The 24,574-nt window shown below is 38.2% G+C and overlaps 1 protein-coding gene across 1 annotated transcript in view; it reads left to right on the forward strand.

Moving 5' to 3' along the window:
• Positions 1-24,574, forward strand: part of CFAP54 (cilia and flagella associated protein 54) — a 247,148-nt gene that overhangs the window by 143,045 nt on the left and 79,529 nt on the right. Inside the window, exons 45-50 of the mRNA XM_054719381.1 lie at positions 1,323-1,505; positions 3,896-3,982; positions 9,111-9,233; positions 14,491-14,544; positions 19,388-19,595; positions 21,610-21,689. Coding sequence (XP_054575356.1) covers positions 1,323-1,505; positions 3,896-3,982; positions 9,111-9,233; positions 14,491-14,544; positions 19,388-19,595; positions 21,610-21,689 — 735 coding nt within the window. The remainder of the gene's footprint in view (positions 1-1,322; positions 1,506-3,895; positions 3,983-9,110; positions 9,234-14,490; positions 14,545-19,387; positions 19,596-21,609; positions 21,690-24,574) is intronic.

Genomic DNA, 24,574 nt, shown 5'->3' on the forward strand with positions numbered 1-24,574 from the left:
TCTTGCCTGAGCTTCAAAGGGAAGAAGGAGAAGAGGCAAGGGTGTAAAGGGAACAATAACCTGATTCCGCCTCCACATATTGCATCCTTTACCTACTCCGCTCCTTGTTCTCGAAAGTAATGCAGTTTATGTCTTAGAAAATAAGTACAGTTGACCCTTGAACAACAAAAGGATTGGGGCATGCTGACCCTACATAGTGGAGAATGTGTGTATAAGTTCTTACTTCCCCAAAACTTAGTTGCCCCTCGGTATCCATGGGGGATTGGTTCCCCCACAGACAGTAAATTCTATGGGTGCACAAGCCCCTGTATAAAATGGCATACATCAATGCATGTAGTTAGCCTTCTATATGCAATTCAAAGGTCGTCTGTAATTTAAAAACAAATGTCAGTTTTTGCTTAATGTTGACATATTTCTTAATAATACTACACCAAATTAGGTGGCAGGATTTACTTTTTAAAATCTGTTGATTCTTTTTATGTTTTTAAAGCAAATTTATAAGACTAAAAATTTAAACAACTGCCTAGCATTTTAGAGTAGTTACCTTATAACCTTAATGAATAATCTGATGAAAATGCTTTCCAATATTTACATAAGATAATTTTAAATGCATTTGTCACTGAGAAGTTTTAATTTTTTAAGGTAATATAAGACGCATTCCTAAATATAAAATTTGCTTTTGTGTATTCATCTTGTTTCCCAACATCTAGTAAAATGTTGGTCAAATAAGTTACTTAAGAAATATTGGTCAAATAAAATAAATCACCTTTTCAATTAATTCAGTTAAAGTTAAAGATTACCTCTACTTGATTTAGACTTCTGAAATAAGCTGTTGCCTCCTCTACTTATAGGTTGATAGAGTAAAAAGAACATGATTTTTTGAGTTAAATAGATATGACTTTGAATCTTCTTTCTGCCACCACTGGCTGTGTGACCTCAGATAAGTTGTTTGAGCCTCAGTTGTTTCATTTGTGAGATAATAATCCTGCTAGGGGTTGGTTAAATGAGATAGTGTTTATAAAGAAGTTGCCATAATGCCTAATGCAAAATTGTCCCTCTCAAGTGATAACAATATAATGATAATTTCTTCTGAAAATAATATGTATCCAATTACCATGGGATTTCAAAGGGAACATCTTGAGTGTTAAAAGCATTTGGAACCTCTGACGATGATAACATTAATGACAGGTACTGTTTATTATAGAGTAGAGTGTGCTAGGCATGTGCTAAGCACTTTAGGAAGTAATACATGTACTTGTCCTTCTGTGTCATTATTGACAATGCTATATACAGCTTTTTGTCTCACCTTTTATCATCTTCAGGGTTTGCTTAGAACCACACTTCCACATCCTAAAGCTGAACGTTGCTATGCTCAGTATGAAGTCACTCAGCTTCTCCCAGGCATCGAGCTCTTCTCGGATACATACCGGGCTAACATTTGCTCTGTAGTTGCCAGTCTCTATTATGTTATACGCGAACTGCACTTTGCTAAGCAAAATATAATCGTAAGTAATTGGTAAAAATCAACACATCTTAATTTGCTGTAGCCTTATTTTTTGCCCACTTACCTTATACTTTTCAAAATTTGTTAATATTTTGGTCAGTTCTTGTTTAACTTTTAAACTTTATATTCAAGATTCTTATCTGTACTTCAAAATAAAATATATTAATTGAGATTCTTTGACATAATTGTTTGGATTGCTTTTGGATTCAAAAGCAATGTCTATTTGATTTTGTTCTTTTTTTACTCTAGTTTACCTTTTTTTTTCTTAAGATATTTGATGAAATTGATTAGAATGGTTCACGAGTCTCAAACAGAAGAATCTAGTGCACAGGTAACTCAACACATTGTCATGCAGATCACATCAGTACCCAAATTATGAGGCAGTTTACTTATTGAGATAAATTTATCTTTGTGTCACTTGTCTTTTCTCTGGTAAGGTATATTCTAAGTAAACAACTTATTCTAACTGTGAAAGAAAAGACAGATACTTCTTAATATCCCAGGAAATTAAAAAAAATTCCAAGACAACTCTATTTTTCCTTTGGGGAAATGAACCACAATATGTATATATCATAAATTTGAAGATAATTACATTTTTTAAACAAGTTAGGATGTTTTAACTGTTGGTCATTTTGTATTTTCCTCCTTGATTTTATTTTTCCTATTTTCCTCCTATACGCTATTTCTTCCACTTTTGTATCTCTTCTTTCCTCTGGTTTGCTTCTTAATATCTATTCTATTCCCCTTTCATAATTTTCATACCTACTTTCTTTTTTTTTTCGTGTATTGTTTTCTGTTCTCTTGTTCTAAATTCACTCTCTCTCCTTGTATTGAAAATATTTATTTCTCCCTGATAAGAATTGTTAAATTATAAAGCCATGTGTTAAGGTGTAAAGGTAGATAAATGCTTTTTTAACACTTGGCATATTTGGCAAGATATTGTTTATTAGAAAAAAATAACAAAATGGTGCTCTTCTCATTGTTAAGGGGATTCATTTCTGGATTTAGAAAACAGTTCTATCCCCTGGGTAACCTTTAGCTGCCTAGTCATACTCATATATAATACATATCACTGCACTGGAAAAGAAATAAGACTTTTTTTTCCCTCTGAAGCTTAAGAAATTGAGAACATTTTTCTGAATAATTGAGCAATTGGCAGCAATAACGTTGTGGTTTTATTTCTCACTAAAGAAAAGAAAATCTCAAAGGTAATAGCCAACTCATTGTTTTGTGCTGCATTAATTGTAGAAAAAAAGGTATTGTGTTGTTTTTATTGCATAATTGTAGAAAATTGTGTTGTATACTGTTTGAAACGTTTAAGATCAGTTCTAATCCTTTTTAAAGCGGTTGCTATTAGCAGCTGTCAGTTGACTGACAGAATCTTCTTGGCTGAACTTCCAGGACGTAAACAGTTTCCATTTTGTGTGACACTACCCTCCAGAAGCTAGGTAGCTAAGGAGCCTGCTCTCACTGTAAAATTTGCTCTGGGACCCATTATAGTGGATTCATGGCAAATAGTTTGCTAATTAATGGGCGTCCTAATTATCCTTCTTGCTCAGTCTTCCTTTAGTGGGCAGGACCCAAGTTGTAGGCCCCAAGGTGAGCTTCAGTTTTGAGTTGAGATCAGGAGGAGCTATTCCGAAGTCTAGGCAAAACTGTCTCTTTGACACCAGTCTCTAGCAATGGCTAGTTAAATTGAAATATTGTTAGTTTGAAAAAAGAAATAAATATTGATAGTCTGGAACCCTTCATGTATACCTATGAAATTTCAAGAAGAGTTGAACTTTGGGGTTAATTCTAGGAAAATAAAAACATTATGTGAAGAGTAAGTTTGGGTTTTAATCAGTAGACTCTACACTCTGTGAGGGCAGTGATGTGTTAGATTTTTTTTCTTATTCAACAGTGCTTGCCACAGAATAGACAAGTGATAAATATTAGTTTTCGATAAAGATATTCTAATTAGAAGACAAATCACTGCTGACATTGAGATGAACAAGTAGGCGCTATCAGGGGCCATGGATGTGAGTTCCTTTGCTTTAAATTTGGTATTTATTAGGTAGATCTAGCAAATCTAGAATGTTTCCACAGGCCTCAGTGATTCATACATATATGTTTAATTAATTTTTTAAGGAAGATAGTTAACTGCAAATTTACTTTTGGAATATATGTGCAGCCTTGGGTTTGTGTACCAAGCAGCATGTACTTGGAAATTTAAGTTCTGAAAAATTATGAAGCATATGCTAAGAAGAACATTTTACTTACATCAAACAATATTATTTCCTTGCATGGAAAAAGCAATCACTATTTTACACAACATCTCTTACAATACTTGGCAAAATTTTATTATTCAGTTATTAACTTGATAAAATACGGTTATTTTTCTGTTGGTAGATTCTGCCTCTCCTTGCATTGTACCAATATTTTGTTGCTGGAATTTGCCAAGACTTGGTCAGAAATCTAGAAGCAAGAATCCTCAAGGTATGTTACAAGTTTTTAAAACTTTTTATATTCTTGAACTGTTAAAGATATTGCCATGAATTAATTTGGTTCTAATACTCATAATAATAAGTTATAATAATATGGTGTACTGATATTAAGAAAAAACTTGCCCATTATTATAATAAAGTATGAGAAAGAGCCAGTTAGAAAGGCTTAGATGACTTTATGCTTGGGTCCCAGTAAAGTGAGGAACAGCTACACCTGGTAACAAGGCTCGCCCAACACCAGTCAGTCTAGAGATCACCACTTCTGAAGCATTGGTTTACTGCAAGAATGGAGACTAATGTGTCAGTTTTCTGAGTTTCTGTGTAACTTTTGCTAAGGATCTTTATGTATGTTATGGTACACAGGATTTTTAATTGCTCAGAAACTTAAAGTGACAAAACACACAGGCACTAAATTACAATTAACTGTGGAACCTAGGAGTCTGCTGAGGTTCTCTGCCTTCAGGGTTCATGTGCAGTTAGCTTGAACCCCATGTGGAGTGGGAACCTCTAGCATCTCATTCTCTCTGCCCCATTTCCCATCAACTATGGTCACAAGCTTCCACTTTTGTTGAATTTGTTTTGTACATGGGTTATCTCAACATTCAGCACATTTGCTCCCTCTTCTGCATGTCCTCATCTCTAATATGGAATTCAATACTATTCCATGTCACACACACACTTCATCTAAGGCCTTTATATCTATACTAGAGGCCCGGTGCATGAATTCGTGCACCAGTGGGGTCCCTTGGCCTGGACTGTGGGATCAGGCCAAAACTGGCTCTCTCACATCCCCCGAGGGGTCCTGGATTGTGAGAGGGCATAGGCCAGGCCAAGGGACCCCACTGATTGGCCAGACCCCAGCAGTAAGCTAACCTCCTGGTTGGAGCATCTGCCCCCTGGTGGTCATTGCACGTCATAGCGACTGATTGACTGTCTGCCCCCTGGTGGTCAGTGCACATCATAGCAAGCAGTTGAGCGGCCTTAGCATATCATTAGCATATTATGCTTTGATTGGTTGAACGGATGACTGGACACTTAGCATATTAGGCTTTCATTGTATAGGATTGGACTTTACTGAAAATAGGGAACACAGGAAAACTTCAGATGAGGCAAAACAAACAATTAGAAATAGAATATTTGACATTTCAGAGCTTAAAATATTTTTTGGCCAACATCTCATTCTTTTGCCTCCCAGCCCATAACTTGATCAGCTGTGTGCCGGTAGATGTTTCACAACTCACTCTAAGAAAAGCTCTGATTTGTAGCGCTTAAAATTTCCATGGTGTAATTACTCTCACTACAGCTGATGTCAGCCTACCAGTTGGGCATTACTGAATAAGAATTTGAGACAAGATGTGCAGTAAGCTCTTGTAATTGGGAGTAGGTGGGCTCCACATACTACTGGCTTAATCCTCCTTCTTCTTTGGAAATGCCCTCTATCCTTCTTCCCAAATCTTTCCTGTTTTCTAATGAGGGAAAATTAGAATTCCCTTTAAACTGTTCTCTCCATCCAGACCCTGACCTTGGGCCTATGTTTTCAGACCCAAATAGTCCATCACATTCTGTTTCTAAATAAAGGAAATACCTTGCCTAAGAGGAATGCTGGTGCTGATTAAGATAATCTATTTTAATTTTGGAATAAAGAATTCATTATTAGCCATGGTAATTTCTGAATCACCATTACTAAGTTACTGAACTCTTAAAGAGTTCTCCTGTTTTGAATTTCAATAACACTTAAAAACACCCTGCATACAACTTTTTAATCTCTTTTTTAAAAAACAGTGTTCTCTTCAAGACTGCCACATTTTTGAATGCTAGGGCCTGTATTTATTCACTTTTTAGTCCTGTATAATGTCTTGAGTAATAAATTCATATACTTGATATTCAGTAATTACTAATTGAATTGAATTTAAAATCTATAGACATTTATCAAATGCCTACTGGCCACACTCTCCTTAGTGTTTAGTGGAAACTCGCCTAGAAGGTACTTAGTAAATATTTATTGCTTCACCTGGGAAACAACATTTATTGAGTACCTCTTGTATGAAAGCACCATATCAGTAACTCTAATCAAAGAAATGAACCCAATGGCCCTGGCTTATAGGGACATAAAAACAAGAAGGAGAGACAGGACATACTCACAAAACAGTAATGTGTGCACCTTCCACTGACCATTTCCCAATGAATGTGATGAGCACTGTTCTCCAGGAGTTTGAAAGAGGGGAAGGTGGCTTTGAATCTCTATCTTTCACAAAGTAGATAAGATTTAGGCTTGAAAAGAGTAGACCTAACTGAGCAGGAGAGAGGAGGAAGGGAAGATTCTTGGCAGACAGTAGTGTGAAAGGTTGAGATGAGAAAGTATTGCCTTGCTTAGGCACAGCGGTAGTTCAAGTTAGACTGGAGTGGAGGTTCTGAGTAGGGAGGTTGGAGAAGAGAATAACATGAGGGTACCAGAGGTCTATGACATGGAGAAAACCAGGGGTCCAGGCTTGAGTTCAACTGGGACATACTGTGGAGGCTGAGTAGTAGGAGGAATGAGGAGATGGGGCTAACCATTTTATTCCGGTCTGTGATAAGAGGCAGGCATGGAAGGGTTGCAGTGACCATTAGTAACATGTCAGAAGGTGATGCAGAGAGGCACTGAAAGAACAAAGTTTTTGGTTAAATGATTATTTGTTATTGGATTGTTAACTTGACAGGACACTGGACACAGGACACTAGAGTCGGAAGAACTGTGAACTCCATTCTGGAGCCTCAGGGTGGGAGGGGGAATTCATTACAGAATTGTGATCAGGAGAAGGATGTGATCAGATTTATCTGTGAATAGTGTGAGTAGCAGGGTGAGACGGAAGTGGGTCTTGCTGGCATAGTAGGACTGAACAACCCGACCAGGGTTTTAACAGAAGCAATGAAAAAGGGCAACTGTTGCATCATTCAGAGGAAAGGAATGACCGCCTGTGTGTGCAGAGTTTGCCTGATCTTTCTGAGTAAACTGGTGTCAGTGAGTGGGAAGAGTCTCAGGAAATAGCAAATGAAGCTGCTTTTTGACACATCAAACAGCAGAAGATCATGCTGTTAAGTTTCTGCAATACACTAGAGTCTTTCAGGGAAAGCTCTGAGACCTCCTTATGATCAGCTAGTCTGGCTCCACTTTAGAACTGCCAGCTTCTTGACAGATTTTTTACTCTCAACACACTCAACATTCGTGGAAAGGGTATTGTTAGATCTGTATTTGTGTGAGTGAAGGGCTTATTTATGGGTAGTTTTTTCTCCATCTGGCTTGTTTATGTTCACAGTACTAGTCATTTCTGCAAATAATGCCCACTGTTATCACCATTGCGTTTTTGAGTGGTCAGACTGGTAGTCCATGTACAGCAGTCTGACCAGAGAAGAGTACCTTCACACAGATGAGGAAATGTTCCCTCCAAAGGGCAACGAGAAAAATATTCATCTATAAGTCAGAGAGATGTGACTCCTGAATGCCTACTTTGATGTTCTATGACACTGTGGAGATTAGAGCCCAAGGTGTCTTGTGCAAGACCCAAAGTATGCAACCCAATAAACGAGAAGTTTTCTCCATTAAAAATGCCCTCCTGCCCTGTCGGCATGGCTCAGTGGTTCAGCATTGATCTATGAACCAGGAGGTCATGGTTTGATTCCCGGTCAGGGCACATGCCTGGGTTGTGGACTCAATCCCTAGTGTGGGGCGTGCAGGAGGCAGCCGATCAATGATTCTCTCTCATCATTGATGTTTCTATCTATCTCTCCTTCCTTCCTTCCTCCCTGAAATCCATAAAAATCTATTAAAATTTTTTAAAAGAAAATATCCTCCTGACCTTTTATGTTTTATGTTCATGTTATTGTCACATCTAATTTCTCCTAACTTACCTTCTTTTTATTGCTTTAAAATCTATACACTCTTCAGATTCCTGAGACTATGCTAGCTGTTTTCAAAACATGTCAGGTTAGGGCCTGCCCTGTTCAAACTCTCCTATAACTTCTTATCAGCCAGAGAATAAAGTCCCAAGTCCCCACTCTGGTGCACAGGCCACTGTTCACACCTACCTCCCAATCCTCTGCTCCTCTCTCCCTAAGCTCCTTCCACACAGGCTGTTCCTTGAGCACACCAGGACCCCTATGACCTTGTAGTTGAGGTGCCCTTAGCACATTTTCACATCTCTCTCTCCTCACATCATTCCCAAACCTTTCTCAAAGTTGAGGTGCCCTTAGCACATTTTCACATCTCTCTCTCCTCACATCATTCCCAAACCTTTCTCAAAGACCTTTTCCTCAGAGAAGTTCTTTCTGACCCCAGCGTTGAAGATAGCATTTTTGTCAGTACCCTCAATCCCTTCTCATGCTGTGTATAACATTATCTATCACTTACATTTAGCTAAATATACATCCTGATGGAATATGTAAACTCCAAGAGGGCTTGATGCATAAGAGGTTGAAACATGCTAAATGAATGAATGAATTTGATCATAACTGTTTTCTTCTTAGAGTTCCCTGATTGAAAGGTCTACTGTATTATATTCAAAATAAACCATGTACAATGTATAGTTACCAACCAATTACTGTTGTTAAGTATATGTCTTTAAAATCTACAGTGCCCATTAATTATGGGTAAGAAAATGAGTGGTTGTCTCTATGTTGTGGAGTTCATTCACTTCCTGACTTTTTTTTCTCTCCTCAGGGTGTGAGAAAACATCAGGAGTGTTTTTGTTTTGTTTTTTCTTTTAAACTGCAGTTCACCATGGAAACATAAAGATAAATCCAATTATTTTTAACTCTTCCATGCCTATCATATTTTTATGTGTTTGCCTCTAATGAAGCAGTAGCCACATTTGAAAAACATATATTGTTTTGAATAGTCCCCTGCTGTTGTTTATTAGCTTCTTGGTGTATCAAACATGTAAACTGCCTTCTACACTAACACGTGCATCTCCATCATCCATATTTTCTAAACATTAATTTATTAACACATTACCAACATTGACACATTATGAACATTAAGTAAAAATTTTGGATCTCAGTTGATAATTTTTCTGTAAAAATTCTTATTTTATAAGTAAAACAGATTGTTTAATTTTAAATCTCATTTTTTCTTTCCTTTAAAGATTGAAGTACTTACAGATTTAAATTTCTTTTCCGAAGCCTTTCATGAGATATCCCAGATTTTTTATGGAAAGCACATGCCTTCCTTAATACCTACCGGTTCTAGAGCTGCTGGGAGAGTGAAGGTAAACCTATTGATTTGATTCAAAGCCATTTCTTTACCTTTTAAAGGCTACTTTCCTGAAATCCAGAGAATGCTTCCACAAAGGTGTGTTTATAAGTCTCCGGCACTACAGACCTCTCTGCTCAGCCTGGCTATCGCTGTTGTCAGGCTTTCATCTGTCTGGAATGGAAGGGTGTCATGGGGGAGGGAATGTGGTCTTGGAGTACATTTGTACAATAAAATTCTCTATTATAGTTATTATGGTCTCAGTAGACACAACTTATCAGCCACTACCTCTTAGGTTTTGGGGAATAATCTTATAATTTCTGGTTAACGTTCTTAGAACAGTTTCTCCTCATTTTTTTTTTTTTTTTGTGTGTGTGTGGAGGTTTTTGACTTATGTACTTTAATACCAAAGTGTAAATATGTTTCTCAAATTTCTTCTGATTTCTGTGAGAAGACACTCCTCAAATTTGTCTGCTCTTTTTTGACTTTGGGAAATAGTTTTACCTGGCTTGCTTAATTTGTATTTGTAAATCAGATAATTGAGGCATCCTTAAAAATGTATACTGGTGTTTATTTTAAATTAGAGTGAACTATTGCTTTCCTCTTCCTTAATTTTCATGGTGATCTGGGAATCACAGACTGGTCTTGTTTTGGGAGATGCTTGGACTCTAGAGGGCCAGCAATAAAGGAAATAGGAGGAGGTCACAAGTCAGTTTCCTGGGAGAGACAGTATGTGGGAGGAGTGAGACTGATACATACATGCTGGTGGGTTCAAATTTGGAAGACCTAAAAGAAGCCGGGGTATAGGCTGTAAGTCTTGAAAATTACTTGTTTAAGTTCACATTATATTTATATATAATACATTCATTACTTTGGCATATTCCCCTAAAATGCATCTGCTTATTTCTCAGTCTGACAGCTACAGCATTATAATTTACTGTAATATGGTAAGTATGAGGTTATCTACAGAAAATCGTAAGAGGACATTCAATAGGCAGTAGGATACTTGTGTGTGTGTGTGTGTGTATTGATCTACTTATCTTTTGAGGAATCAGTTGGGTTTTGTTCATTTTGTGTAGCATGAATCAATTATTTTCTTAACTCAGTAAAATTAGAGTGTTTTCTTGCTTGCTTCTCAGTCAACAGCCTTCCCTTATTGTAAATAGTTTATATTTTATTATTAAAATCATATTTTAATTTAGTTAAATATTTATTGAGAGCTTACTGAATAGAGGCACTGTTCCAGGCATGAGGATAGAGCAGTAAAAAGACAAATAGAGAGTTAGAGCTTTCCTGGAGGCATATTACTCTTGGACAGTCCATTGAGGAAGACAATGAACATATTAAGCACATAAATATATGTCAGGTGGAGATGTGCTGTGAGGACAGGCAAACTGAGTTCGGAGGACAGAGTGTCCAGAGAAGCGGGTGGCTGTTTTATTGAGGGTGATTTGGGAAATCTCTAATAAGAGAGTTTTGAGGGTGAAAGATTTGAGAGAGTAGCTTTCCAAGCAGGAGGAGCTAAGGCCCTGAGGAGGATTCCTGCAAGATGTGGTTGAGGAAAAAACCAAGCAGACAGGTGAGGCTGGAATAGAGAGGAAGAGGAGAAGAGGAGCGGGATGCAGGAGCTAGGTCTTATAGGACCTCACAGGGCTTGGTCAGGGCTGGAGTTTACTCTGAATTAACCTTGCTGGGCTTTGAATGGAGGAATGACTGAATAGGAATTGAATGTCAAATGACCACTTTGCTTGCTTTTTGGGGACTAGACTGTGAATAAGCATGAGTATAAATAGGGGACCAGTTAGAAGGCCTTTGCAAATAATCTGAGTGAGATATGACAATGGTTGGGGTAACAGTGGTAAAAGGAGTGAAAAGTGGTCCAATTCTGGAGTTTGCAATGGTAGAGTTCACAGCATTTGTGGATGATGGTTTAGATGTGAGATACAAGAGAAAGGGATCAAGCATTACTGCAGAGTGTTCAACATGAGAAACTGGTAGGAAGAAGTTTTATGAACTAAGATGGGGAATACTGCTATGGCAGGAGTGGAACAGTAAGTATGAGATCCTGACTCGACATACAGGAGGGGATGTGGTGTTGGTAGGTGCAGAGCATATATGATCTGAAATTCAGGGGAGAGGTTGGGGATTCAGGTAAATTTGGGAGTATTAGCATATATATTTACAATAATGGGAGTGGATAGAATCAGCTAGGGACCGAGGCAGATGAAAAAGGTAGGAGTCAGACAAGTGACCCTTGGGGTCATCTACATTTAGAATCCAGGAGTGAGAGAAGGAGAAAGAAGCCAGTTGGGTGGAAAGAGAAACAGAGAGAATTTTCAATGGTCACTCTTTTCACTAAAATAAATATAAACAATCTGAAGCCAATTTTGGCAGGTAAATGCCAAATTTCATTTTTATCAACTATTTATCATAAGGCAAAAGTGTGGGTACATTGTCTCCCAGTGTATTGGGACTTCAAATTTTGTATTCTCAAAGGTCACAGTTTTACAGGTTCAATTGGGAATTTAAAAAGTGTAATTAAAAGAGGAAATGTGTTCAGGGTTTATAATTAAAATAGGTGCCAATGTTATTAGTTATTTAAAGAAATAATTAATGAATTAGATTTCAGTTATAAAAGTACAGTAGGTCATCGAGAGGTTTTTGGAAATTGGAACTTTAAGTGCAATGATGTATCATGAAACCAATTTTGTCATAAGAAAATTGATATAAGGAAGATCAATTTTCCTATGGCATATTTCTGGTCACAAAAACAAACATCACCAAACTTATAAATAAAGACCCAAAACACTTCTAATATTGGCCATTAAAATAATTGTGAGCTATGCATGCATGTAAGAAAGATTCATAAAAAGAAGTAAGGTCATAGTTTTCCAACCTGCTTAATCCAGTTCAGGGTCATGGGTAGCCGAAATCTATCCTGGCAGCTCAGGTGCCAGATGGGAACCCACCCTGGACAGGACGTCCCTCCACCACAGGGTGCACTTACACACTGACTTTCACTCAGACTGGGACAATTTAGACATGCTAAGTAACCCAATATGCACATATTTGAGATGTGGGAGGAACCCAGAGACCCCAGAAAAAACACACACAGACATGGGGAGAACGTGCAAACTCCACTTAGACAATGACCCCTACTAGGGATCAGTTTTTTTCTTCATCAATGTTAACGAAATGGCATTGAATGAAATGACTTAATTTGAATACCTGCTGTGTCTGAAAAAGTCTTACAGATTATTATTAGATTTTTCACAGGCTTTTAAAAATTATATCTTTTAACATTCTATTCATTGATATTCTGCTCTCATCACCAAATCTAAAGTCCCATCAACTCTCTTCAAATAATATCACCAAGGATCCCCTCTTGGATTCACTCACTTTTCATTGTATTACAGGAGATAAAGAATATCTTCAAAAAAGCAAAAAAAAATTTTAAACACTACCAACACTTTCTTTCAGTAAGAACTATATATGATATCTTGGTTATAGTTTTTAGGGGTCCCGCAAAAGCAGATCCTGAGACAAAGTTTTGGGGGCAAATACTGTAGTATGTTTGGGAGGTGGCTCCAGAAAGAATGGTGAGTGAGTGAGAAAGCTTGAGAGGGAAGTGAGAAAGACCATTCCATGGAGCTTTAGAGGGCCCTGCTGTGGGCAACTGGGACTCTGTGAGAAACCAGTTCCCTATACTTCTGGAATGTTCTTGTGCCACATATTGCCCTCCAGCAAAGAGGCACAGATAAAGTAGGATACTTTCCATAGGTGGCTGCCTGTCCACAAAAGCTGCTGGTGACTTCCAGGTGACCCAGGACAGTGGTCGGCAAACTGTGGCTCGCGAGCCACATGCGGTTTGCCGCTCTGTTGACTAATGAGTTTGCCGACCACTGGGATAGGGGCTTAATCACAAGGAACAATAACAGCCTGTAATTATTGGAATCGAGAGTCTAGGTCAGTGGTCGGCAAACTCAGTCAACAGAGCAGCAAACCGCGGCTCGCGAGCCGCATGTGGCTCGCTAGCTACATTTTGCTGACCACTGACCCAGGGGATATGAGCAGGACATCAGTATTGACATCTACAAATGCATCCAACACAATGACAGCACAATCTCCTGTGACAAATATTTCCTAATGCAACATTTTATTTAAAGCCAAACATATTAATAGGTAATTCACTAAAAAGGAAAAGAACTACAGAGTCATTCTGAAGAGTTAACACCATTTCACCTCAAATTGGCCAAGGTATTTTTAAGGGCTAATACTAAGTGCTGTTAAAAGTGCAGTAATCCTGGCATTTTCATAAAACACTAGAGGCCCAGTGCATGAAATTTGTGCACTGGTAGGGTCCCTAGTAGCTGCTGGCCAGGTCCTCCTTCCCTTTCCCTGGCCAGCCCTGCCCACTGATCGAACTCCTGGATGAACTCTTGGTTGAGGGGACAATTTGCATACTATGCTTTTATTATATAGGATTGGGAGAAGTATAAATTAAGGTGTTTTTTTTTGTTTTTTGTTTGTTTGTTTTTGTTGTTTTTTTTAGTTTTCTCAATGTCTTCTTATCTTATGAGCCTGTAATTCTGCTTCTGAGGATCTTTTCAAAAGTGATAATCAGAAATACAAAAATAGTCATTAATGTTATTTAAATAGAGCTGTATGGTAAGGTAAGGGTGGGAAGTGGTCCCTTTAGATGTCTAACAATAGGAAAGAGGTTATCCTGCTACACTCATAGGATACAACATTGCCTAGCTATTAGACTGAAGCTTATAAATAAGTTAGTGGTGTGAGAAAGTAATTATGATATAATGTTTAGTAAAAAGGAATACAGATCCATTTATAAAAATTTAAAATAAACCTAACTGGTTTTGCTCAGTGGATAGAGCATCAGCCTGTGGACTGAAGGGTCCCAGGTTCGATTCTAGTCAAGGGCACATGCCTGGGTTGCAGGCTCGATCTCCAGGGGGGGGCATGCAGGAGGCAGCCCATCGGTGATTCTCTCATATCATTGATGTTTCTGTCTCTCTCTTACCTCTCCTTTCCTCTCTGAAATCAATAAAAATATTTTAAAAAATTTAAATATATCAAAAAGAAAGGACACCAAAATATTCACATTGACAACCTAAAAAAGTTTATTTTTCTGTGATTTTTACTTTCTTCTTTCTACTATTTTGTCTTTGACTAGAGCATGTAGTACTATTAACAGTTTTATTTAAAAGAACACTCAGTATTCTTGTTTCTAATGTTAATGCTTTGTATGTTGACAGACATTTCAATCATTTGACTCAGGAAAACCTCTTACTAGTAAAGAAAATATACAGGTAAGGATAACAATCATTTATATAAACATTGGATATATACTGTGGATAATTTTGATTCATTTCAGTCTATTTGAGAAAATTATGTAATATGCTCTTCAATGTCTCAAAATCCTGAGGCCAGACCTAATATTGGACCCAAACTGAGCTCGTTTTCAGATTGGGCAAATATCACTTATTGCTCCTAAATCTTTTCACTTACACATGCATTCAGTTTGTTCATCTCGCCGTGTCAAGTATCTAACTTTAATATTTGCCTTGATTCCCTGCACAATAATGGTTGACTTTGATGTAAGAAAAGGATTTCGTATATTTTGCAATAGCCCACTTATTCAATCTCACTTTTACTCATATCCTTCTCCCCAGTTTGAGACTGCCTCTCAAACAATGGTTTGGAAAGTTTTCTTCTTTTATTAAAATTTTCTTTATTGAGAAATAATGAACATATCACATTGTCTAAGGTGCATGATGTGTTATTGTGTTACTTTATATATTGCAATATGATTACCACCGTAGAGGTAGCAACTCCTCTAATTTCCACCGTATTCTTTACAAAGAGAGGGCTAGACTGCCCATCTCAATATGTTTGTTATTGTCAATTGAATGATTGGGCTGTAAGCTTTGATGACCTCAGAGCATTTAAACAACTTGAAATAATTATTTTTAAAGATTTTAGGACTATTGGCAGTGTCCACTGGAAAGTGTTAGAGCACAGGAGTGGTAGTACAATCATTATTCAAAGGGGTTATGGACAGGTAAGGGGCTCTTACACCCAGGTGACTGTTCATGCATATAGATGGATATATATATATATACACACACACACACACACACACACACACACACACACACATACTAGAGGCCCGGTGCATGAAAATTCATGCACACGAGGGGTCCCTCAGCCCAGCTTGTGCCCTCTCACAGTCTGGGACCCTTGGGGGATGCCTACCTGCTGGCTTAGGCCTGCTCCCCGAGAACCAATGATTGAAAAGAAATAATCATATCCTTGGGTAAGGATTTTTTTAAAAAGGTAATGGTTGCATGAAAATTCACTGCCAGCAGGGCTGAGGGGATTGGGTGCTGCCATCTTGTGAGGGTGTGGTGGTCAATTAGCATATTCCCTCTTTATTATATAGGATATATAGCTTTATTTTTTTTTAAATGCTAGGAAACAGTATTCTGTTTTATTAAGTAAAGTATTTGTTTTTATTAAATAATTTTGAGAGACACTTCAAACTTGCTTTATTTTTGTTCTCCCTAATTTTGATAGGAATATATAAAAAGGAATTTATTAAATATAATCTTATTACATTTTTATTATTGTTTATTTTATTCCACAAGCTTTACATATAATTATGCTTCAGATGATTCATTGTTTTGGCCTTAAAGTTTATTTTAATTTGTAAGCAAGTTGCATAAAATGAAAGAGCTGTTACTAGAAAGATACAAATATATATTCACATTTCATTTTAGTGTTCCAAGATTTTGGATGTTTAAGAATATTTCTTTCTTTCTAGTCATAAATGCAACACATCCTAAAAATACTACTTTAAAAAGTGGTTTGAGGTCTAAAAGGAATGTCTGCCTGATCATTTTTTTAAACAAAAGACTGACAAGATAATGAAATACTGATTTCTATTAGCTAATTAATTAAAACAGAACTGTTGGTCTGCTTAAGACTCTTCAGATTACACTTTACAGGGGTACTTTTTTTGTAGAGTGAGAGAAAGGAGTGTTAAATAGCATTTCTAATTAATCTTCTTTTGATTCTCAAGTGTTTGTGTTTAATTGTCAAGACTCATTAAATCACTGCTGTGGAGAGAAAAGAGAAAACTCCTCTCCCCACCCTCAGCCCAAAACAATCCGTTGTTTTCCTAGGTCCGGGATATCAACCATTTTCCTAGTACAACAGGTTGTTACCAGCTGCTCCAAGGCTGGCTCTTCTGTGTGTGCTCATTTCCATCCTTCAGAAGAGGTTAAGAAAGGATGGGCAATAGCAACAGACCTCCCCACTGACAACATGGCCTCACACTCACCCAAACAATGTTCACATAAAACAAATACTTTCTCTCTTTTCTAGAATAGATAGCCCCAGCATCAGCATCTTATATTAATACAACCAATATTTCACAAGAGCCTATTGTACACAAGGTACTACTCTGGTGCTGTCCAATAAACACATCCATCAACAATACAGACAAACTCCAGGCCCTCAGGAAATGTATATTTTAGTGGGCAAGACTAGTAATAAACATATAAGTAAACATTATAAATAAGTAAAGCATATAGTATGTTAGAAGGTGAATCTTCTATGGGGAAAATAAACCCAGAAGTGTGTAAAGGGGATTGGGACATCAGGCTACGTTGGGTGTGATCAGGTTAGTTTTCACTGAGGTGACTTGAAACAACTAAAAACACAATTCATATGAAATATGGAGAAAGAATAATCTAGGAAGAGTGTACAGTGAGAGCAAAGGCCCTGAGGCAGGATTGCCTAACTTGGTAAGAAACATCTTGGCCAGTGTTATTAGAACTGTGTGAATGATTGCAGAGCAGTGGGAGATGAGGTCAGAGAGGTAACAGGGTACCAGTTTGAAATGGGGCCTTGTAGGGCCTTTGCAAATTAGGTTCTTACTCTAAACAAAATGAGGAGCCACTGGAGAGTTTAAAACAGAGGTGTGGCCTGATCTGCTTATATTTTGAAAGTATCACTTTAGCTAATCTGTTGAGCCTTTTGTGTACTACATACTGTTCTTGTGCTGTCAATCAAACACAGCAGTCAACCAACAGTACAAATTCCCAGCCCTCAGAGTGTGTGCATGTGTGTGTGTGTGTGTGTGTGTGTGTGTGTGTGTGTGTGTGTGTGTAGGGGGTGGGGAGTGGAGATAAGGAATACCTTTTTGGATATGTTCAGTTTGAGATATCTCTCAGATATTCAAGTGAAGGTATTGAGTCAGAAGTTGATTATATGTGTCTTAAGTTCAGAAGAGAGATTGGAGCTGGAGAGAAAAACTTTTATTTCATCAGCATTTAGAAGAAATTAAAACCATGATTAAGATGATCTAAAGTCAGGAAGTGAGGAGGCCGAAGAGGACTGAGCCCTGAGACACTCCAATATTAAGAGGTGGAGGAGCTGGAGAGGAACCAGCAGGGAAGACTGACAAGGAGTGGCCAGTAGGATAGGAAAGAAATCAAGGGATTGTAGTGGCTTGAAAGCTAAGAGCAGCATTTTCAGAAAAAGGACTGATTAATAGTGTCAAATTTTGCTGATGAATCAAGCACCATAATTTACTGAGTCCTAAACATGCATTTTTTTTCACATTTAACATCTTTGAAATTAGAATGAATTTCACAGTTGAGGCCATGTGACAGTTTAATTGGCATATGAGATACGTTTTACAGATCAGCAATTTTCAACCTTTTTCATCTCATGGCACACATAAACTAATTACTAAAATCCTGCAGCACACCAAAAAATATATTTTTTGCCAATCTGACAAAAATAGGTATAATTTTTATTCATTCACACAAGACAGCTATTGTTGTGTTGGCTGTTGTCACTTTTTTATTTGACAATCTAAGGGAAAAGAGGTCATCGCATGTCAGGTATTGCATGTTTTAAAAATTGTTGCAGCATATCATTGTGCCACAGCACACTGGTTGAAAATCACTTAGATCATAAATAATATGACATATGATATCTAAGAATTGAACATTGGATTTGGTCAATAGATCTCAATGTGAGGAAGGAGTAGGTTTATAAGCAAATGAAAGGAGAGAGATTTCATTTGGTCATACAGCAAAGAGCAAGAATTGGGGGAGTAGCTGGAGAGAAAGTCAGGATATTGGTTTTCTATTTTTTGAGACAGAGAAGACAGGATGGCTGTGTCCCCTGATGGGAACATTTATGATGGAGGAGAATGGTTGAGTAGACCAGTGGGGATAGGTTCCATGGCCTAATGGAAGGAAGGCAGGCAGAGTGGTGAGGCAAGTGCTTGGGTAGGTTGGAGAGATGGTAGAACTGTGGGGTCTGTGGATGCTACTTGACTGCTTCTATTTTCTCAGTTAAGTAGAGAAATCAAGGTCATTGCCTGGAAGGAAGAGTTAAAATCTAGAAACAAAGAAAGCGTGGAAATGGTTGTCTAGGAGAGAGGGAGAATAAATGGACTGGGTTTGGTCAGGAATTTAAAGTGGGGCCACTGATCCTGAGAGAATGATTTCCCCTAGCCTTCTTCAAGTACAGGACGCATCCTCCAACATGGTTTCATGTTGGTTTTTACCAGAGAAGTACATGTGCAAAAGATTGGGGCCTGGGAGTTGAGGGTGTTCATCAGGCGGAGGTCTGATGATTGAGCGCAGATCTAAGCTGGGTATGGAGCTGGCTTGTCTCCCCATCCTCCCATTCCTATTCTCATAGCTCTGAGTTACTCACAGGAAAGCAGAGTGGTCAGCATGCATGGCTACTGAGCTGTTGCAGTTTCTCTATTGGGGGTTTGGGGGGGGGGAGAAATGGGGGAATAAGGACCCATATGTAAAACCATAATCAATAAATAAATTTTTAAAAAGTGTGTCCTCCCTTGCTCTCAGCCCTGTTTCACTCTCATTGTGTGGCAGGGCGGGTTCCTGGGGCAGGTCACAAATTGGTGGAGACGCTGTGGAGCCTGGGATGGTTTTGACATTACATGTTTTTCTTGATAGATATGCTATTCAGGGTACCTCGTGTCTGTCCCTATAGTCTTTCACCCAAAACCAAATAAGGAATGCAAAAGGGGACAGAAAGGCAATAATATATAAAACAAGATTTTACTTACTTGCATTTATAAATTCTTTTTTCCCATTTTTGTAGGCACTTGACGACTTAATCAATAAAGGCTTGCCTCAAATTCTGCATACAGTTGGCCAGCAACATCTTTTAAATAAGTTTTCTTTTGTTAAAGCGTACTTGTTAGTAAGTGTGGCTGCAACAATAAATTATGTTCCAGAAAATATAGTAAAAACAGCCCCCCATGGATATGTTTCAGAGAAGAGCAAAACGAACTTCTCAAACTTGAAAGGTAATCTTTTGTTTCATTGCTTGCTTGCTTTTCTTTCTCCTCTCTTGCTCCAATTCTGCCCCTCTCCACCCCCAGTAATCCCTATGAACAATATAGTATCTATTCTTCCGAATTTTCTCTAAGCTTACAATGACACACATATGCTTATGTTTAAGTACAGGCATATCCACAGTCATCCATATATCTCCATATCCATAAATTTTATACACACACACATATACACAGTAGGATTTGTCATTTGTTTACAAATGATATATTTTTATATTTTTCTGCATCATGCCTTTCTCATGCAGGAAAACTTCACTAAAACTGCTCCTAAGTCAACTGTTCTGCTTTAGTTCACTATTCTGGCTGTGCAATGTTCTATGATGTGAATGTTCCATGGTTGTTCAATCATTCCTATATTGATGCTCATTCACTTTGTTTCTAGAGAACAGTGTATAAGCACTACCTATCCATATGATATATTGTATATTTCTATAGGTTAAGACACCCATGGATGGAATTTATGGGCCATAGTGTATATGTATTTTGAAAATGTATTAGATTTCACCATAAAAAGAATTGTTTTCACCTTCAAGTATGACGTTAACTGTGGGTTTTTCACATATGCCTTTTATCAGATAGAGGAATTCCTAATTTGTTGAATAATTTTGTTATGATAGAGTGTCATTAAATGCCTTTTCTGCATCTATTGAGATGATTCTGTGGTTTTTGTTTTTTATTAACATGGCGTATTACATTGTTATTTGATTTTTGAGTGTTTAACCAACCTTGCTTTCTTGGGATAAATCCCACTTGATCACGGTGTATACTTTTTTTTAATGTGTTGCTGATTTCTGTTTGCTACTGCTCCATTGAAGATGTTTGAATCCATATTTATAAAAGATATTGGCAAGTAGGTTTTTTTTGTGTGTGGTGTCTTTGTCTAGTTTTGGTATCAGAGTAATATTGGCCTCTGTTTTAAAATGTAAGTTATTATTATTCAGATCTGGTAAGGACAACAGATTAGGAGATGGCTGCCATTGAAAACACAGTTTGTTATTTACAGCCCCCAAGAGAAGGGACACAACATGGAAGGACCACAAAGGGAAGAGCCATACAGGAGGCAGAGAGATCAACAAGGAAAATGTGGGTCCTCTTACGTTGATGTTCATCTTATGTGGATGCTCATCACAGGGTTCTTCATACCAAGCTCCAGGCATTTGTTTTCTATCTTTGTCTCTCACTTTCTTCTCTGACTTTAGGGAAGAAGACCCAGTCCCAGATCGTCTGCTGGGCCTTTCCCAATGCTCAAACCCTCCCTTATACTCAGCACACTACTAGCTCCACATCCTCCTAATGTAGGAGACGAGCCAGATAGGAAGAAGAGAAGTCAGGTGTGCTCAGTTCCCTGTTATTCTAGGCTCTTTCGTCCTGCTTATTTTACTTAGTGTCTTTAGGTGGGTAATTTTTGCAGTAATTCCTAGTCAAACAATGACTTATAGTTTTCCTCTCTCTTCTGTAGTCTAGAAGCCAGGTTTACCACAGCAGTCAAGGTCTGCGATATAAATTATCTGAATTCTCCCTGGCTCAGAATCAGGGCCAGCTTCGTTTTGTGGGTGGGAATTTTGAGATGTTTAAGGATTTTCAATTGTGCTGTTCAAAATGACGTTACTCTCCAGTCTTAGAGCCTGTGCAAATCAATAGAAATGATGCTTCCAAGATCTTATTGACACATTATAAATATCTGAAAGACCCAGAATACTTTGAGGATGTTAAGGAGTTTTAGAATTCCAGGAGAGGAACCAATAGCTGATCACTGAATTGTCTGATTTGTTGTAAGAATCAGCCTCAGTCTTCTAATATATTATGTTTAGAGACTATTTGATATAGTAATATATTTCTAATTATCATTGTGGGGGTTGTTAGCATTAAATTTATGGATAGTTTCCCAATTAATGATGAGTTTTATTAACTAGAATTAATATTTAAACTAACCACAGCTATCCTTTCAAAATTTTGTGTCTTACAGAGCTATATACAAAGGATGATGGAGGCACATTTGGTTATCTTAGGAAACTAAAAGATGAATTCACTCTTCATACACTAAAGGTAAGTTTAAGAATGTTTTCAAATCACAGTAAATCAGTTACCAAGTTGCTCACTATTCAGCCATGCACAGGCCCACTTTCTGGGTTGTGCTTGCAGTTAAGAGGCCAGGTAGCTTTTCTCACATAAGCAGAAACTTTTCCCCATGAGAAAAGTTAGGTACCCAGAGGTGTCAGACTTTGACTATACATCCTGCTTCGGTGTTGCAGAATATATGATTCTTTATTGGGTAGGATTTGTGTATTCCATACCCTGTTTCTCATTTCCTAATAATAATAGTGACAACAACAGCAACAAAAACGGCTACCACTTATTCAGTGCTTACCACATGACAGGCACTTTGCATGGTTATTTTCACAGCAGCTCTGTCATGTAGATATTAATCATTTTTGAAGTATGTTGTGCTGAGCCATGAGAACATTGAAGCTTAGACAGTTAGAAATTCACTGTATGCAGTATGCAGCTAATAAAGTACAGACCATGTTCTTTTTTTAAAAAATTTCTTTATTGATTAAGGTATCACATATTTTCCTCATCCCCCCATTCCCATCCCAAACCCCTCCCCACGCATGCCCCCACTCCCCTGTTGTCCTTGACCACTGGTTAGGCTCATATGCATGCACACAAGTCCTTTGGTTGATCTCTCCCCCTTATCCCCACCCTCCCCTACCTTCCCTTTGAGGTCCGACAGTCTGATCTATGCTTCCTTGTCTCCAGAAGGCAAATGAATCAGTCTGTAGTGAGTTTCTTTCTGGGCCAACAGTTCTTTTGAGTCCAAATTTCAATGTCAAACAGTTCCTTATGTGTACATGTCAGCAATGATATTTCAGTTCTGGATGGTGGACAAATGGTGGTAATGCAGGTCGGGCCCTCTCTGGTTTGGTCCTGGGCAACCTGCAGTGTCGCACAGCTGTTCACTGCTAGTATGGCAAGGCATCATCAGCATCTTCCATCTCTGGACTGTTTCATTTCTGTCTTCATGGCTGGAGTAGTCCTGTCAATTCCTCTCTGTTGCAGGAATCCTCATGGTCTCGGAGTTGTTTTCTGAAAATATACAAACATATTCTCGACCAAAAGTTAATAAAGGAATATTTTCTATAAATTTGACTTGCGATCCTTTTTCATTTTTTGCCCAAATGATTTTCCTTTGGCTTGTTTTGACACCATGTATGTTTTACATGGGTGTCTTTTTGTTAGCATTACAAATGAAAGTTAATTTTCTAAAGTAAAAATTTTCTAGATGTAATTTACTTACAGGATATTTTTCCTTACATGATATTCTTCTACTATCCCCCCTTTTTTGATTTAAATATTAGGAGGCTTTTGGAAATTTTATAATGTAGTCTTGATAGCTTTTAAATTTTAATTTTTTGCACTAAAATATGACTGCTTTAGGTTCATTACATGTTATGCAATTTTACCATGAGATGAACTACCAATAAAACTTTTAATTAACACTTTAGGAACAGATTTTTGTCCAGTACAATCAATTTTTGTAGAATATTTGCTTATTTCAATTAGCCAATTTAAATTAGCCTGAAAAGTTGACTACTATTTTACTGTCAAATTTAATACTCTAACAACAATCTTATTTTATCCTGTAAATATTAGTGGAAAGGATTATTTGCCTTCTTGAGTAGGCCTTGAGCATTCCTAGTGCTAGGCTGGATTTAGATATCAAAAACCCACTTCCCCACACTATAGGTATAAGACAACTCATACAAGTCTTGTTGCAGCGAGAGGGCAGCTGCTGTCAGCCAAGTCTCTGTCTGTTACCTGGGTCCCGATTTGAGCTGGGCATGGGAAGCTAAGCAGCCATGGGGGCAGGAGACCTCCCTCAGAAGGGGTGAGGGTTCATGCCTCTGCAAAGTTGGGGGATAAGGGTCTGTGCCCCACCTCTGTTGACCCCCAAGTTCTCTCCTGATGGCCCCTCTGCGACTGTGCCTGTCTTAGGTTGTTCCTTCTCTGAGGAATCTTACCTGTTTCTGGCTAACCAGCCATCCTCCGGGGCCAAGCAGGGTGATGTGAGGTTCAGTTCTGTCTCCTTGGTAGCCTATGCCCCCGTGGCCTCCATGCCCAGCACCTGCCTTGGTATCCCCTCGCCTGCTGGCGGGGCCCCAGCACTGATCGCATATCTTGGGGAACCCGGGTTTCTTCTCCATGGTGGGCCCAGCTCGCCCCACTGGGCGAGAGACAGATCCATGGTACCAGCAGTCATGTGGCTTCAACCTCGGCATGAACAGAAAGCTCAGACAACAGCTGTGGGCAATTGGATTGTGAGAAGAGGGGTCAATATAGAATGCTCAGGTGCCTTCCCAGGGGGCCCTCTACACAATGGAAGGGATTAAATCCTTTCATGTCCTTTTTAAATTGCTGCCAGACATTCAAAGAATTAGTTTGTAAGTTAGTTTGGGATAATTGTATATTATGCTGTTATAATTCTAAAATATCAAGAGATGTGTTACCTTTGTTTCCAAGCACCAAAAAGATGATTTTTTTATTGATTCCCAAGCATGCGAGGTACTATTATAGGTAATGGGGGTAACACAAATCTGGGAAAAATTATAATGATATTGGAGAATAATATCATGTAAGGATATTCTTTGCTCTAGGCCGTGGCAATTCCATTTCAAATTGGCTGTCAATTTCTTTTTGTATAGACAAGGTCTTAGTTATATTTTCTGCACCTCTCCCAGGAGCAAGTAGTGATAGTTCCTTCCTTTGGTGTCCACACAAGTCAGAAACCTCTCTTTAATTTTACACACAAAGGGGCAGTGGTTTGATTTTGTGTCATACAAAAGGGAAGCTGGGTGGAGACCCCTGTGTAATTATACTTCCTTGCCCCACCCGTGGACCTCCTGGATGACCAAGGTGTTTGGTATTATTGT

Source organism: Eptesicus fuscus, chromosome 7 (assembly GCF_027574615.1).
Source record: "Eptesicus fuscus isolate TK198812 chromosome 7, DD_ASM_mEF_20220401, whole genome shotgun sequence".
NCBI lineage: Eukaryota > Metazoa > Chordata > Mammalia > Chiroptera > Vespertilionidae > Eptesicus > Eptesicus fuscus.